This window comes from Podarcis vaucheri, assembly GCF_965113315.1.
Source record: "Podarcis vaucheri genome assembly, chromosome: 7".
In the NCBI taxonomy this organism is placed as follows: Eukaryota; Metazoa; Chordata; class Lepidosauria; order Squamata; family Lacertidae; genus Podarcis; species Podarcis vaucheri.
Window position 1 is genome coordinate 82,710,284 of NC_138765.1, and position 17,068 is coordinate 82,727,351.

The 17,068-nt window shown below is 49.5% G+C and overlaps 1 protein-coding gene across 18 annotated transcripts in view; it reads right to left on the bottom strand.

The window, feature by feature from the left end:
* Positions 1–17,068, bottom strand: part of HSPG2 (heparan sulfate proteoglycan 2) — a 212,890-nt gene that overhangs the window by 49,265 nt on the left and 146,557 nt on the right. For 13 of the 18 annotated variants that reach the window (XM_082229608.1, XM_082229623.1, XM_082229618.1 and 10 more), the window contains 13 exons: positions 16,749–16,849; positions 14,831–15,011; positions 13,717–13,776; positions 13,199–13,321; positions 12,218–12,370; positions 10,722–10,864; positions 8,822–8,902; positions 6,555–6,690; positions 4,943–5,094; positions 3,733–3,880; positions 2,828–2,970; positions 2,598–2,733; positions 1,208–1,359 (listed from right to left, as the gene is read on the bottom strand). In XM_082229608.1, coding sequence (XP_082085734.1) covers positions 1,208–1,359; positions 2,598–2,733; positions 2,828–2,970; positions 3,733–3,880; positions 4,943–5,094; positions 6,555–6,690; positions 8,822–8,902; positions 10,722–10,864; positions 12,218–12,370; positions 13,199–13,321; positions 13,717–13,776; positions 14,831–15,011; positions 16,749–16,849 — 1,709 coding nt within the window. The remainder of the gene's footprint in view (positions 1–1,207; positions 1,360–2,597; positions 2,734–2,827; positions 2,971–3,732; positions 3,881–4,942; positions 5,095–6,554; positions 6,691–8,821; positions 8,903–10,721; positions 10,865–12,217; positions 12,371–13,198; positions 13,322–13,716; positions 13,777–14,830; positions 15,012–16,748; positions 16,850–17,068) is intronic. The other 5 variants (XM_082229622.1, XM_082229612.1, XM_082229614.1 and 2 more) reach the window with 3 other exon arrangements.

Below are 17,068 nucleotides of genomic sequence, written 5' to 3' on the forward strand. Positions count from 1 at the left end.
CTACGCAACACTGGCTCAAGACTGCTTAACTATCGGATGGCTTCTAAGTGGTTTGCAGAACATAAAAACCAATTGTGCAACATTGTTAAAATGCAAAACCACCTTTAAAAAATACACCGCAGTTAAAATGTGCAATCAATCGCCTTAAACATTGAAAAATTAACGGCGTGGTTACACTGTGCAATAAAGCCACTTCCGCCTTAAGGAGGAGGTGGGGTTGCGGGCTTCATGGCCCCTCCATGCGATTGGGGGATTCCTGGCCACATCACCCCCTAGCTGGCCAATCGGCTGGTTCGGGGGTGTGGCATGCCCTATATAGGCAGGATGAGGCCCTCCCTCTTTGCCGCCCACCAGCTGTTCCTGTTTTTCCCATCCTCCCGCCCTATAAGGTTTTCGTCCTTTGACCTTGCTATGGACCTTGGTTGGTCGCCATTGAGGGGCCTGGTAGGAATTTTTTCCACTTGTCAAATTGGCACCAGCCACTTGGTTTTCGCCTACCTCGTAGCAAATCATTACAACTTTCTGGGTATTGGCAGTTAGGCATTGATATAGTTCTGTAGATGGAAGAGAGGAGGTAGCGCCATCACCTGCCCCGTATATCGAAGGGTAGTCCGTTAAAGGATTCAGGGGGCGTGGCCCTGTCCGAAGTCTAGGGAGGTGAGGGCCTAAGGCACGCCCCCAATCGCTGACCCCGGGGGAGTTCCTAGTTGATGTGCATCAGCAGGACTCCCCCTACTGGTAGTTAACCCTTCCTGGACTTCAAGTAGATGGGCTGGAGTCGAATATAGTTGGTTAGGACCAATGCCTAAGCCAATACCACTCATCACTTGTAACCGATAAAGTTGTGGCCTTTTTTAGCCCACTAACCTTAATAATTGTGTCATTATTTCCACCTGGGGGGGTTGGGAACTCACCACGCAAAGCAATTCCATTAAAACAGCAGACTTGGGTCAATAGGGAATGGCTGTCTAAACAGATGTGCCTTCAAAACCAGCAGAAGGCCAATAGAGATGGAGGGCTTTCCTATATCAGCAGAAAGTGCCTGTCTAAGAGGCATCGGAAATTGCTTCCTACCATCCTTACCTGGCGACTGAACCTGGGTTCTTCTGCATGCCAAGGTTTACTGCTGGCCAGCCAGCAAGGCCAGGAAAGAGCGGGGCAAGGAAGAATCACCAACTCGAGCCCCCAGACCGCACTGCCTACATACCTGGTGATTCGCTGGCAGGGTCCCGCCACGCTTGTACCATGTGATTGTGGCACCTGCCTGTCCTGCCACGACACAGTTCAAGTCCAAGGTCTGTCCTTCGACAATGGAGGGCGATGGAGACTCGATCCTCAGCGGAGGGGTGATTCCTGAGGCTGGGAGTTCAGAAGGAAGAGAAGAAGCCACCTTTGTATAAGCTCCTTGGTCCACCTGGCTGGGGTTTGTCTGCACTGACCGGTGGAGCCTTTCCACAGTCTCAGGGAGTTTTCTCAAACCCTACCTGGAGATGCTGCCAGCGACTGATTTGGGACCTTCTCCATGCAAAGCTCCACGGAGCTAAGGCCCTTCCCATAAAACCCCCAGCAAGATTCTAGTCCTCAGGATTGTGAATGAAGGGTTGCTTTTAAAAGGATCGCAGGAAGACCTTTGTTCCCTTTAGCTCAGTGCTGCATGCACTGGTTGGCAGCAATGCTTCTCCGGGGATTCAGGCAGGCAGGGAGTCTCTTCGTAGCCCCACCTGCCAGAGAACTTAACCTGGAGCCTTCTGCATGCCAAGCAGTTGCTCTGCCATGGAGATGCAGTCCTCTCCAAAACGCTAAAGACCAGAACAGGACCGGCATCAAGGGATGGCATGGTCTGGTACATGGACCCCACACCGGCAGGTGGCCCATTGCCCCCCAACCTCCCTGGACCTAGTGCAGCAAGGTGGCACCTTCGGTTGAAGGTTGGAGGGTACCTTTTCCGACAGTGCTCCAGAGACCGGCAGCCAAGGATGATAACCACAACAGAAGAAATTAAACGCTTAGCCCAGGCATCCCCAAACTCGGCCCTCCAGCTGTTTTGGGACTACAACTCCCATTATCCCTAGCTAACAAGACCAGTGGTCAGGGATGATGGGAACTGTAGTCCCAAAACAGCTGGAGGGCCATGTTTGGGGATGCCTGGCTTAGCCTATAAACCTAAGAAGCATCTGGCTACTGGGGCAGGCCAAGGGCACACAGAAAATCTCTCAATGTCCGTATGGGCGGAATGAGGAACAAATTTGGGTGACGGACACTTGCTAGGGCTCCTTCTACATGGACTCCCAACCAATCCCCCGCCCCCCTCTCCGCAATGCTCGACGCTCATGGGCTGCCACGGCTGCCACTCAGGTAGGTCACCGAGCTATTGTCCCTTTGTTCCAGCCTATCAGCGGGCAGTTCTGAGGATACTTGCCCTGGGAAATGGCAACCCCTGCTACACCACTGCCCAGCACATGCCCCAAGGAAAGCCCACAAGCATGACCCGAGCAAAATAGCAACTCCGCCCCCCACCCTGTTGTGGTTTCCAGCAGCTGGTATTCACTGCCTCTGACTGGCGAGGCGGCGCATGGCCAGAGCATTGTTTGACTCACTCTGGGAGGTGCCGTAGATGGTGACCACAATGGAGGCTTCTTGCACCGCCCCGCTGCTGGCGTCACTTAACCGGCATACGTATTCTCCGGAGTCTGCTGCCGTAGCCGCCAAAATCCTCAAATGGTAGCCAGATATCTGCAGGGTGGAGGGGGCAAAGGGACAGTCTGAGTCCTCCTGGAGCTGAGTTTGTGGGCCTCGTTGGCCAGGCGCACACACACCAACTCCATACCTTGTGATTTGCGGGGAGTGCACCTCCTCGCTTATACCACGTGACCCTGGCCCGCGACTGGCCTGTGACGAGGCAGCTCAGCTCCAAGTCTTGCCCCTCGGTGATGGACGGCGATGAAGATTCGATCCTGACTGGTGGGGTGTCTACAGAGACAAGAAGAGCCCAGATCAGACTCGAGAGGCCCAGCACCCTGCTCCCAACCAGGGACAGCCAGGAGCTTCTGGGAAGCCCTGCCCTCTTGCAGGGGGGAGCATCGCACCCTCCATTCTTTGCACTCGGGTGCTCAGAAGTACACTCCCTGTGGAGGGGAAGGAAAAATGGAAGAAGAGTCCCTTGGGAGTACCATAATTTATTTATTTCTTGCCCGCTCTTTACCCTAAGATACAGGGTGAGATACAATGCTAAAACAACATTAAAAACAGTTTGTAACAAGTTGGGAGGCAATGGAGTAAAGTGAGCTGCTATGGGGCAGCTCCCCCCCCCAAAAAAATACACTCCTCTACAGCAGTGGCGTAGCGTGGGGGGTGCAGGGGGGGCTGGCCGCACCGGGCGCAACATCTGGGGGTTAGGGTTAGGGGGCGCAAATCCACGGGTTAGGGGGCGCAAATTACTTGCCTTGCCCCAGGTGCTGACAACCCACGCTACGCCACTGCTCTACAGTCATCAAATACTTTGAGTCAAAGGTGGGAAATGTTTTTGGCCCTGGGGGGTAGGTCATAGAATCACAGAATTGTAGAGTTGGAAGAGACCCAAAGACTCCAACTCCAAGCATTATGTCCTCCCTGCCACCTGTCTATCATTAGGTTCCAATCAACGATATATGTATGTGTGTGTGCGTGTGTGTGTGCGCGCGCGCACAAGAGCCCTTTCCCCTTCTATGGCCTGAAAGGTCCTGGAAGCGTTACCATGTGCTGAACCATGTGTGTGTCCTTGCTGTTGTACGGTCACCATGATGGAGGCTTCCTTAGGGCCTGCCCCATTGCTGACGCGGCAGACGTACTCGCCCGAGTCCACCGCGGATACTTGCAGGATGCGCAGGACGGACCCGTAGACCTGAGGATACAGGAAGCCATTCATATTATTTTTTGTATATCATTTCTATTAAATTTTCTGTTTTACAATTTAAAATACTCATTTTTACATCCTTAAAATATCAGTGATTTCCCTTCTTCTCTTTCCACGGTTCCTTTTACACATCATAAATCCCTGCATATTTTACAAAAACTAGGCCATTCAGTATTCCATTATTGCATCCATCAAAGCTTAATTACACTGCTGAATTTATCTTAATGCTGCCAGCGTTTTCAGCTGTGCACAATTATTTCCCATATATTCCATAAACGTCTTCCAATCTTCTCTAAACGTGGGTTCTTGTTCTCTTATTCAGTATGTTAAGTCTGCAAGCTGCGCATATTCTGTCAGCTTGAGTTGCCATTCTTCTTTGGTTGGGACCTCGCTCGCTTTCCATTTTTGGGCTAACGAAACATGGGCCACAGTAGTGGCATACATAAATAACCTTTTTTGACACCTGGGAATTTCAGTCTGAATTATCCCAAACAAAAAGGAATCTGTTGTTGTTTTGAAAAGTACTTTTAAACATTTTTTTCATTAATTGAAAGAGAACCACACAGGTTCTGAACGTGCCTGAACTAAACCGTCACTGGCCTTGATTTTCCCTAACCGCCTCCTCCTTTTAATTCAGGTCCAAGGAAGTTGTGGCCCTCCAGATGTTATTAGACTACAACTCCCATCACCACCCATGACCTCTAGTCATGCTGGCCAGGAATGAATGATGAAATTTCAGCGTCCATAAACATCTAGAGCAGCGGTTCGCAACCTGCGGGTCCCCAGATGTTGTTGGGACTACAACTCCCATCATCCCTGAGCTCTGGCCTTGCTAGCTAGGGGTGATGGGAGTTGTAGTTCAACAACATCTGGGGACCCGCAGGTTGAGAAAGGCTGATCTAGAGAGAGGTTCCCTTTCCCTAAAGTAGGCAGTCACTTGCTTTCACTGCCCCTGCCTATCTTGTTCACAACTCTGCCTTGGGGACGGAGAACCTGCAGGCTTCCAAAAATTGATGGACTTCACCTCCTGTCAGCCCAACCTGTACCTACCTGGTGGTTGGAAGGCAAGGCGCCTCCTCGCCGGTACCATGTGACGGATGCAGCTGGCTGGCCGGCCACGATGCAGTTCAGATCCAAGGTCTGCCCTTCTATGACTGAAGAGGATGACGATTCAATCTTCACCGTCGGGGAAAGGCCTGCAGCTACAAGGATAAGCAAGCTGGGTCAGGCCAAGGCGAGCCCATGCAGTCTGGTATCCTAATTTACAACTGGACGCCAAGACCACAAACAGTGCCGGAGTACAAAACAGCAGTCTCCCCACAACAAGCCCCCCCTTGTTTCCCTGCCACAACTGGCAATCAGAAGTAGACTGCCTCTGGATGTGGAGTTTCCACCAACCATATTGGCCAAGAACTGATGGCTGAGTGATTCTTTTTCCTTCTCCACTCAAAACTCCTGGATATTTTTCCTGGCGAGTTTGTCCCAAGCGTGTGGGTTTATATATAATCTCACTAAGGCAGTGAACATGTCCCTCCAAAAGTCTGCAGCCTACCCCCTCAGGGTTTTCTACAAAACGCACCTCACATTACAACCAGCACATTCAGCAGTGAAGCGGAGGATTAAAAATAGAACAAAATAAAATGAAAGTTTCGCAGTGTTGGAGAATCTCTAAGCTGTTTAAAATCTCTTTGGTACGTATGATTAAAGCATGCTTTTTGTTTTGTTTTGAGCCCCTTAGTGGCGTCACCTCTTAAGCCAGAAGGTGGCTCGTATTTCAGATGAATGTTTTAATTGGCAGATAGATAGCTTCAGTCACAATTTATACGAGTTTCAGAAATAATTAAGGAAAGGGAGGTTTAATAATTAAGGAAAGGGAGGTTTAGCGGATCTTTGCCCTAGGGCTATTACGCGGTTGTTTTGGCATAATTACAGTTCTTTCACTCTAGGTTACACACCCTGCCTGGGTCCATTTCTCAGTCCCTTGGCAAGAAAGCAGCCCTTTCAGAGCGTTGGAAGTGAATCCCTGTTATTTCTGTTCCTCAGAGATAATTTGATAACCGAGAGTTATAGCCTGGCTATCACTAATCACTACAGTGGTACCTTGGTTCTCAAACGTCTTGGTTCCCAAACGCCGAAAACCTGGAAGTAAGTTGTTATGTATTGGGTTTAACACTTTTTATGTTACAAGGTGTGTTCTAACCAACTGTATAAGCGTTGGTAGATGAACGTTCTAATGGCATGTAAGTGCATGCACTGTCACGTAGCTGAGGAACTTATACTGCCTTGGGCTTCCGACTTTTTCTGAACATTTAACATTTAAGGTTTCTCAGTCCCTTGGCAAGAAAGCAGCCCTTTTAGAGCGTTGGAAGTGAACCCCTGTTAACTCTGGTCCTCAGAGATAATTTCAACAATCGATCCCTCTTCCCAGGGAACTCTGGGAACTGTAGCTCGGAGAGGGGTACCTTCTAAGACCTCGAAGCACCCTTACCAAACTACAGCTCCCATAATTATTTGGGGGAAGCCATGATGACTGTATAAAGTAGTGTCACAGTGCTTGGATGTACGGTGTGAATGTGTCCTTTCAAAAACCCCTGCCAGGACCCCGATGGTGGAGTCTCTGCATGGGGCTGATGGCCCAGTCTGAAGAAAGCCCTCTACTTACCTCGGATGACCATCACCTCGATTCTTGCCCGACCGACTCCTGATGCGCTGCTCCCCACACAGTGGTACACCCCGCCATCAGCCACTGTGATAGAGGGGATGACCAAGGTGGCAATGTCTGTCCTCTCTGCACGGGACTGTGGGCAAGGAGGAAGAGGAGAGTCACTGGAGTGTTTCTGGAGCGGCGGCTGAGCTCCAATGCCCCACAGGCCATGCTGGCTGCTAGGCAGGCCTCTGATGTGCAAAAAAGTGCCCCTGCCAGATTGCCTAAAATGAAGCCATGTAAACCACAGCAAGGGACGCGGGTGGCGCTGTGGGTTAAACCACAGAGTCTAGGACTTGCCAATCAGAAGGTCGGCAGTTGGAATCCCTGCCACGAGGTGAGCTCCCGTTGTTCGGTCCCTGCTCCTGCCAACCTAGCAGTTCGAAAGCACATCAAAGTGCAAGTAGATAAATAGGTACCACTCTGGTGGGAAGGTAAATGGCGTTTCCACGCGCTGCTCTGGTTCGACAGAAGCAACTTAGTCATGCTGGCCACATGACCCGGAAGCTGTACGCCGGCTCCCTCGGCCAATAAAGCGAGATGAGCGCCACAACCCCAGAGTCGGCCACAACTGGACCTGTTGGTCAGGGGTCACTTTACCTTTAAACCACAGCAAGTATCTGATGGTGACTGATCAAAGGGCCGTCTCCACAAATACATCTGAAGGATTCCGTTTGCTTTTCCTAGAAGTGAGGCTATCGGCTGATTGTGGTGCTTGCTCAATCGGCCCCAGCATGCTGCCCTTCAGACACTTTACGCTCCAATACCCAGTCCGCCCCATCCAGCTCAGCTGTATGGCACTGGGGCTGATGGGAGCATGGGGCTGAGTTGGAGTCCAAAGCTTAGCAAACAGCTGCTTCGGACAGCTCCGTTTTGGAGAGAGAAAGCAGGCTGATACAAACCTCTCTATCCAAATAAGCAAGCAAGCAAGCAAGCAAGCAAGCAAATAGATTAATGTTAAGACGGGTCGGGAGAAGGGAAACATCCACCTTGGAGTCCTGATTGACTGTGATGAGGGCAGAGTTGGGGACAGAGGGTCTGTGGAGGAGACCAGGTTACCTATCCCCAGTCATGGGGGAGGGACAGGGACATTGAGCCCCATTTCCCTCTGGAAGCTGCAACTGGTGGAGAACGCAGACATTCCACATAAGCCCTGTGGCTTGTGGTTTCTGAGGCATGTTCAGGAGGGGTAGATGAGGGAGGGAGGCCTGGGGCAGATGGCCTGATGAGAATGGACCTCTTTCCTCCCCACCGGAGAATAAATGTGGAGCAGAATTCAATTGCGTTCACATTTAAAAGGTGAACTTAATTGGCACATTCTTAAACATAGGGTTGTACCCAGTGCTGGTGCCACTCTGAGCAGACCCAGTGAATGGATAGGACTAACTCAGCTTCGTCAATTTCAAAGGGTCTGCTCTGAGGAGAACTTAAGTTGGACACAGCCCATCATGCAAACACCCATCAAAGTACGCACGCCTCTGAATTTCGCAGTGCAGCTGCCCAGCTAAGCAGTAAGTATAAAAACACACATGCTAGCCTAAAGGCTACAACTGCATGTATGATTGAAAACAATGTACAAAAATGTACTGCATTAGGAAAATTATTGCTTTGCAAAAATGTGCAATTTAGACCAAACTGCTTTTTTTTAAAAAAGGGTGTACTGTCGTACCTTGGTTTTTGAACAGCTTAGTTCTCGAACGCTTTGGCTCCCAAATGTCCGATGGGGCTTCCACGGCTTTCGTTTGGCTGAAGGAGCTTCCTGCAGCCAATCAGAAGCCGAGCTTTGGTTTTCAAACATTTTGGAAGTCAAACAGGACTTCCGGAACGGATACTGTTTGACTTCTAAGGTACGACTGCATTGGGAGAAATCTGCACTCAAATACTGATGAATTTTAATGTGGACTTTAAAAAATAAATTACAAACTGGTGTAGAGAACTGAACTTAAAAACTGGAAAAATGACAAATGGAAACGGACAAATCTGCCCATCCTTGCCGGAGAACCAGAAGGACAGGAAGTTTAAATGGAGAGGTGGGGATTGTGTCCAGTGCTAGCCCTACTCAGAATAGACCCACTGAAGTTAAAGGACATAACCAGCTTAGGTCTATTGGTTCCAATGGCTCTACTCTGAGTATGCTTAGTTGGAAGCAACAAAGAGACAGAAATCAGCTAGGAAATGGAGAGGGAAGCAAAAGAGCCCACAGAGAGGCTTGTGCAGAGGGCTACCTGTTGGAGCTCCTGGATCCGCCGCTGGAGAACCTCCAGGCTGTCACCTTGGAAGTGGAAGAAGCCAAAGACGGAGAGAGCCTATCCAGGGGAGGAGGAAGAAAGAAAGAAAGAAAGGAAGGAAGGGAGCAGGAGGGGGGAGCCCGGAGGAGACAGAAGGAAGAGGAAGAGAGTGAAGGGAGGGAGGAAGGAAGGAAGGATCTCGCAGCCCTGGCCTGGGTCCCTGCCTGGAACAAGCCCCCACAAATTCCAGGAGACAAAAGTCGAACAGTGACAAAGTCAGCGAAGGATGGGATACTGGGCAGGCTGTTCAGCTCAAGTATTTGTGAACACAGTTATAAGAATTCTAAGGTCTCAAATATAAACTGAATGTTCATAAATGTACAAGGCAAACATAATAATAATAATAATAATAATAATAATAATAATAATAATAATAATAATAATTTATACCCCGCCCATCTGGCTGGGCTTCCCCAGCCACTCTGGGCGGCTTCCAGCAAAATATTAAAATGCATTTAATATATAATATATAAACCATGTGTCTAAAATAGTACAGGAGAGCAATCCTGAAGCCATTTTAACTCTCCCAGTGACTTCAAATATTCCTCTGCAGTAAGGGAGGAAAATGGGGAAAGACTTCCCATTGTCTTTTGCTTACAAATCCTGTCTTAAGGGTGTATTTGTGTATTAATAGGGCAAGCCTCTAACTTAGACTGTGGAACTAAACTATTAACCATCACAAAAGAATGGCTAGGCTACCCAAGTAAAGCAATCAGTGACCACTGTCAGGTATCCTGGCAAACAGGATTTCTGCTGAAGATTGCCTCCTTCTATGATGTATGTATGATGTTTTAGGCCGTGGTCTTGAGCTACAAGGTGGGCAATTTCAAAACTCTTTATAGGGGCTTGCGCACCATTGTTCTGGGTTCCTCCTCCCTCCTGCGTGGGATGAGCAGGGGACCCTGTTGCAACAGTTGGATAAAGATCAGGCTTACTAGCTGCTTTGCTTCTCAATATTCTCTGGCTGGCCTCTGTTATTTTCTCCTGCTGATAGGGAACCCACTTAAGGACTCTATACGGGATCCTGGATACCCCATAAGGGAAAAGGAGAAGTTTTTTCTTATACAGTGGTGCCTCGCAAGACGAAAAGAATCCGTTCTGTGATTCTCTTCGTCTAGCGGTTTTTTCGTCTTGCGAAGCAAGCTCATTGACGGATTAGCAGATTAGCGCTATTAGCAGCTTTTAGCAGCTTATCTGCTGATCGGATCAGCTGATAAGCGGCTTAGCGGCATAGAAAAAGGGGGGGGGAAGGAAGAAAAACCAGCAGGAACTGGCAAGACATTGTCGTCTTGCAAAGCAAGCCCATAGGAAATTCGTTTTGCGAAGCACCTCCAAAACAGAAAACTCTTTCGTCTAGCGAGTTTTCCGTCTTGCGAGGCATTCGTCTTGCGGGGCACCACTGTAACAGGTACTCAGATGGTACACTGGTTCAATGTAACGTGCGAACACCCCTACTGTAACTTCTCAAAAGTATGCCCCCTCTGGGGTCCTGTGTACACGCTCACCGAAACATGCAACTAGGCGAGCACAATCACTTGGCAATGTGTAGAGCTGGCTTCTATGCGAAGGAGTAGCAAGGAACAAGAGTAGACTTAGGCACGTGCAGAGTGCCTTTGCTTCACGGCTGAGTAAGGGCAGACAACCCTAAGATGCAGCATCGTTAGGGATCTTTTTTTGGAGCAGTGGGGACGGCTTCCCGCTAACATCATCCGCAACTCCCATCCTGGGCCCCTTTTCCCTCTCCTCCTTGAATCCCCTTTGACACTGACATTTTCAGTGGTGGGGAGGCCTCTCTGAAGCAGAGAAGCCCATCGCCCCCTATTCTTCCGAGACTCACCTGTGGGGGCAAACGGCCTCCTTCTTTTTCCCAGGTGATGGTAGCAGCAGGGGAGCCTCCTGCTCGGCAGTAGAGCCTCACGGTGCTCCCTTCGTGGACCTCTGTCCGTTCTGGGCTCACCTGCACTTGCGGGATGCTGGCACCTGAGGAAGAGCAGAGCGGCAGGTGAGCCCACCTCTTCCCCTCCGATTGCCCCACCCCAGCCCCTCTTGACCTGGCCTAAGGAAGGGAGAGACCCCCCCCCCAAGATACTTGACAGAGATGGCTGCCAGGGTGGATTTGATTTAAATCACTAGTCAAAAAGACTTGATTTAAATCAGGCATAGGCAAACTCAGGCCCTCCAGATTTTTTGGGACTACAACTCCCACCATCCCTAGTTAACATGGCCAGTGGTCAGGGATAATGGGAGTTGTAGTCCCAAAACATCTGAAGGGCCGAGTTTGCCTATGCCTGATTTAAATCTCTCCCCCCCCCCCCGAAAGACTCATTCTTGTTGGTCTCATCTTAATATTGAGGACCAAATGAAGGTTTCATTTTTGGAATAATAAATTATCAGAGTAGTTTTTACAGTTATATCAAAAATTACTGATTTGGTTATACTATTAGACAGTGCTTTTTTCTGGGGGTACGCAGGGGTACGCATACCCCTAAACATTTTGTGACTCTTTGTCCATTTACTGTATTTATTTTTCCTGATTTGAACTATAAAATGGTGGTTTTCTTGAGTCAAAATGAGAGTACCCCCTAAACAGTTTTTAGGGGGGGAAAGCACTGCTATTAGAAATACATAGACTGATAACGATGAAATTATTGTGAGGTTTAATAAGTTAACCGTTTATATTTGGACAACTTTTCTGCTGTACTTTATCAGAAGGAGAAAAATAATCATTTCCTTAATAACAATTTAAACCATTTATTTAACTAAAATAATAATATTACAGCAGATGCATCCATGGTTGTTAACTGATGTGGTTAAACAATTTTTTTAAAAAACTTAGGCTGAGTTTTAGCACACATGAAAAACTTTAAACAAATCCTTACTTCATGATGAATAGCTTTTGGACTATAATGTAACTTAATTGGAAAACTATCTTTAGAATGGTTTTTCCCCCAAAAGCATTTTATTTTAAAAATCCGATTTAATTTTTTTTTAAAAAAAAAACACGATTATTTTTTTTAATCATTTATTTTTATCCACCCTGATGGCTGCCCTCTCTGATAATGAAGCCAGAGTGGCGAGAGAAAAAAGGCTTTCTTTTTCTGCCCACCACTAGGTAATATTATCAGCAGCGCTGGCTCCAGACTCCCCACCAACTTAAAAGAAGATTAGACACATGGAGGAAGATAATGTTATCAGCGGCTGAACCAGGTGGGCTCCCTTTGGCCTGACCCAGGAGCAGGCGGGCTCTCTCCTCCTGCAGGGGCACATTCGGCACCCCCAGAGACGGGTCAAATGGATGGCGCGCCACCCACTTCTCGCCAGGGCACAACGTACTGTGTACTTGTAAGAAGGCACGGGCCATATGTTGTCCAGCGCTATTCCGCACACGGCACAAATACTGGGCTTCATCGGAAGGCTCCGCTGCCGGGAAGCGCAGGATCCCACCCTGGATGACGGCTTTAGAGGAGATGACGCCCCCTTGTCCACCTGATAGAGAGGAGAAGAAGAAGAAGAAGAAGAAGAGGAGGAGGAGGAGTTTGGACTTGATATCCCGCCTTTCACTTCTTTTAAGGCAGGCATGGCCAAACTCGGCCCTCCAGATGTTTTGGGACTACAACTCCCATCATCCCTAGCTAACAGGACCAGTTGATAGGGATGATGGGAACTGTAGTCCCAAAACATCTGGAGGGCTGAGTTTGGCCATGCCTACAAGCAGCTAAAAAGGGTGGCACTGTGGGTTAAACCACCAAGCCTAGGACTTGCTGATCAGAAGGTCGGCGGTTCAAATCCCCGCAACGGGATGAGCTCCCGTTGTTCGGTCCCTGCTCCTGCCAACCTAGCAGTACGAAAGCATGTCAAAGTGCAAGTAGATAAATAGATAGAGCGAGATGAGCGCGCAACCCCAGAGTCGGTCATGACTGGACCTAATGGTCAGGGGTCCCTTTACATTTACAAGCAGCTAACAATCTCCTTTTCCCTTCCTCCCCCACAACAAACACTCTGTGAGGTGAGTAGGGCTGAGAGACTTCAGAGAAGTGTGACTAGCCCAAGGTCACCCAGCAGCTGCATGTGGAGGAGCGGGGAATCGAACCCGGTTCACCAGATTACAAGTCCATCGCTCTTAACCACTACACCACACTGGCTCTCAGAGGAGAGAGAGGAGTTATTATTTTTTTCTCAATTTGTTATGGATCACTTCCCAATAGTCTTTTAACTATTTACAAGTCCAAGTCCCCTGGAAAATTCCTGGGGATGCCTGATGGAAGGTGACTTTTCGGAGACAGGGGCAACGGCGTCACCTAGCAGGAAGCTTACCAATCCACTCCACTGTGGGCTCTGGGCTCCCGGTAGCGATGCAGCGGAACTCGGCTGCTTGTCCTGGCTGGACGCTCAGCTGCGAGGGCTCAATGGTGGCCATGGGGTGGACCGCGGGTCCAGCTAAATTGGGGAGAGGAAAGTTCAAGGCGGCTCTGGGAAGCCGGGGTGGGGAGTCCATGCCAGTGGCAATTTCAGAACAGGGATGGAGAAAGGCTCCTGTGCTGTGCCCTCAAGACCCCGCAGAATCAGGAAAGGAATCGAGCCATGCACGAGGAAATGGATGTCACCCTAGACGTGAAGCATGCATGGGGGGCACCTGCCCCACTGATGACTGTAGCGCAGGGTGGTGGGTGGTTGTAGAAAACAGGAGTGTCAACAACCCGTCACCATGCCATCAAAACCCATGCAGAAGAGGAGGAGAAAGAGGTGGATAGGACTCCAGCACGGGGGAATGAAACCGAAACCTTGCAGCGATGGACAATGGGGCATGCAAGTGGGGGCCAAAACAGACTTACAGGGCCTGTGGCCTTCCACCACTTCTACAGGTCCGTAGAACATCTGGGTCTTAGACGGAGCTGCGGGCGAGGGAGAGGGACGTGAAAACCAGGCCCAGGGAGGAGGAGGGCCTGGCCAATGGCAAGGACCCCCGGGCACCCAAGGGACTGTTTTCCAGAGCTGGAGATCCTTGCCCAGTGGATCAGAAATGGATTGTCCCTGGAGATGTACCATATTGTCCTGAATATAAGCCACACCTTTCCCCCCAAATTCCGACCGTGAAAAGTTAAAGTGCGGCTCAAATTCATGACCTTACAGAAACTGGCTTTTACGGTCACGCTGTAGGATTTCCTTCTACATTTGCCATTTACTGGTGTGAATGCCTGCGGAATTTTAAGGGAGATGCTTATATTTGGGTATTGTCTTTTTCTCTCCTCCCCCCCTTGAATTTTAAAGGTGTGGCTTATTTGCGGGTGTGGCTTATATTCGGGCCAATACGGTATGTTGGGGCTGAACAAGGGACAAGTAGCCACAGAGCTACTGCCTCACACTAAAACTAAAGAAAGCCTCTGGTCCCCGTGGTACTGAGAAAGTCAGAAACAGGATCTAAGTTAAGGTCCATCTAGCTCAGTATTGCCTACACTGGTTGGCAGCAGCTCTCCAAGTTTTCAGATGAGGATCCTTACCCCCCGCCCTACCTGGAGACGCAGCCCAGGATGGAACGTGGGACCTTCTGCATGCCAAGCAACTGCTCTAGAACTGAGCTGTAAACCCTTCCCTTCAGAGCCGGGACCGCAGGGAGCGGTTTTCTACGGAGCCCCTCCAGCTCAGTATCGTCTGCACTGACTGGCAGAGGCTCGCCTGGCTTCCGAGCAGGAGAAAGGGGGTGAATGGACCTCTCTGATCCCGGCGCCTGAAACCCCAACTCCCATTACCCCCAAGAAGCAACAGGTGGGAGCCATCTTTTGTGACATTCTGGCAGAGACGAGTGTGCTCAGATGCCGTGTGCCCAGGGCTACGAGGGCAGCCTGTGGCCAGGTGGGTGAGCGTTGGGTGTCAGTGTTAAGCCACGATCCGGCTGTGCTTGCAGCCTTGGCACACCTTGAGCATGCAGCCCCCTTTCTCCGTCCCTACCTTGCACGTAGAGGGTGGCGACTCCTTCGTCCATGTCGAACATGTTGGACCCTGTGCAGACGTAGATCCCGGCGTCCTCTGGTTGGACGTTGCGTATGGTGAGGATCCCGTTGAAGTCCATGGCCCGGCTGGGCAGCTTCCCATTGTTCTGGCGTGTCCATACCAGGGTGTAGGCAGGAGACTGGGGGTGGGCAGCCAGGGGAGGAGAGAGTTGGGACTCCAAAGACAGGCAGCTTTTCAACAGGTAGCGTTACCTCTCTACCAGCCTCCCCCCCCCCCCGCTTTTGACACCAGAGATGTGAATAATAAATTAAACGATGATAATGAGAATAGTAGTAATGATGATAAAAATAACAATGCACATTTGTTTTTAATGTGCACTTTCATACTAGAATTTGTTTTTCAACATGCAACATGTATACAGACATTTCTTTCAATGCGTTGGGTTTTTTTTAATTGAATGAAATTTGTATGTAGCTTGATTATAAGAAAACCTCTACAAGTGGTTTAAGAAAAATATGGAAGAAAATATTAGAACTCTCCATTGGAAACATAAACAGGTATTTAAGAATATTCAAGGTAAATACCTGTTTATGTTTCCGATGGAGAGTTGGAAAAGCTGCCTGTCAAGGTATTTTTTAAAAAGGTAAAGGACCCCTGGACAATTAAGCCCAGTCAAAGGCGATTATGGGGTTGCGGAGCTCATCTCACTTTCAGGCTGAGGGAGCCGGCGTTTGTCCACAGACAGCTTTCTGGGTCATGTGGCCAGCAGGACTAAGCTGCTTCTGGCGCAACGGGACACCGTGACGGAAACCAGAGCGCATGAAAACACCCTTTACCTTCCCGCTGCAGAGCTACCTATTTATCTACTTGCACTGGCGTGCTTTTGAACTGCTAGGCTGGCAGGAGCTGGGGCAGAGCAATGGGAGCTCACCCCGTTGCGGGGATTCGAACTGCCAACCTTCTGATCGGCAAGCCCAAGAGGCTCGGTGGTTTAGACCACAGTGCCAAATCAATGGTAGCTAATAAGAACACACATAAAGTTTGACATGTCTGGAGAGGTTTGCCTGAACAAAAATGCTTTTAGCAGGTGCCAAAAAGGGCACAGCAAAGGTATCTGCCTGATGTCAACAGGCAAAGTGCTGTCACATTAAAAAGCCGATTTCTTGTTAGAATTCCTGCTCTATGATTGCAGTCATCGGATTTTTGTCTATCACATGACGGTATATGTTTTGACTCCACAGAGTGGGAAGTGACGGAGACAGGGTGTTTGTGTTACTGTGTTCCGTGAAGTGGGACTATTGTCCTTTGTCCTTTTTCTCTTTGCTGTCTGATGCTAGAGAGAGAGGGAACCATGTTGCAGTGCTCCATGTGTGTTTATATGTAAATAAAGTAGATTAGCCAAAATGCTGAGTTCCTGAAGTCTGTTACAGAAGTTGCGAAGACTCCGCAGATCCCTAAGTGTGCCGATGTCTGATGGCATCGGTCGCTGTGATGTTCGGGCAGAAGAAAATTTTTAAGCTCCCGAACAAACGACCAGGAGGGAGAGAACATGCCAGTTGGGCATCTGTCTCTACCAGGGTCCTACTTGAGTGTAGGATGAGCTCCTGACAATTCTTACAAGTGCGGAATGAGGATTGTGTGGTTGAATGCAACCTTTAACTTTTACACAGGGGGTTGGGGGCTTTAACATCCACCCCGCTCCTCTGAACTAGGCCCTTGAGTTCAAATCCTCCCATTTGGCCTCAAAATTCACTGGGGGCCTGTCGCCGCCTCCCAGGTGAACCTACATTTCAGGGGTGTTGTGGGGATTAAATGAGGAAGGGTGAGAACCGTGTATGCCACCTGGAGCTCTTTGAAGCAAAAGGTACAGGTATGCAAGCAAGCAAATGAGCACACAAAGGCCAAAGGGGCTCACCTTGCTCTTGGCTGTGCAGACAAAGGTGACGTCTCCCCCTGGCTTCACGCTCTGCACCTTCTGCTCCTCCACGGTCACTGTGATGGGCTTGCTGGGGCCTTCTGCGGAAGCAGAGAGAGATGTGTGAAAGACTCCCTCGTGGCCTTCTCCTTGCCAAGATCCATGCCCTTCCTTGGATCCTGTCTCGCTTCCTCTCCCCAGCCCCGTTTCCGGAATCCTCTCCCCAAGGAAATGCGCCAGGTGCCATTGCTGACAACTTGCCTATTTTCCTCAGCCTTTGGCAGCAAAAGGAGACTCAGACGTGGTCCGTTTAGTGGGGT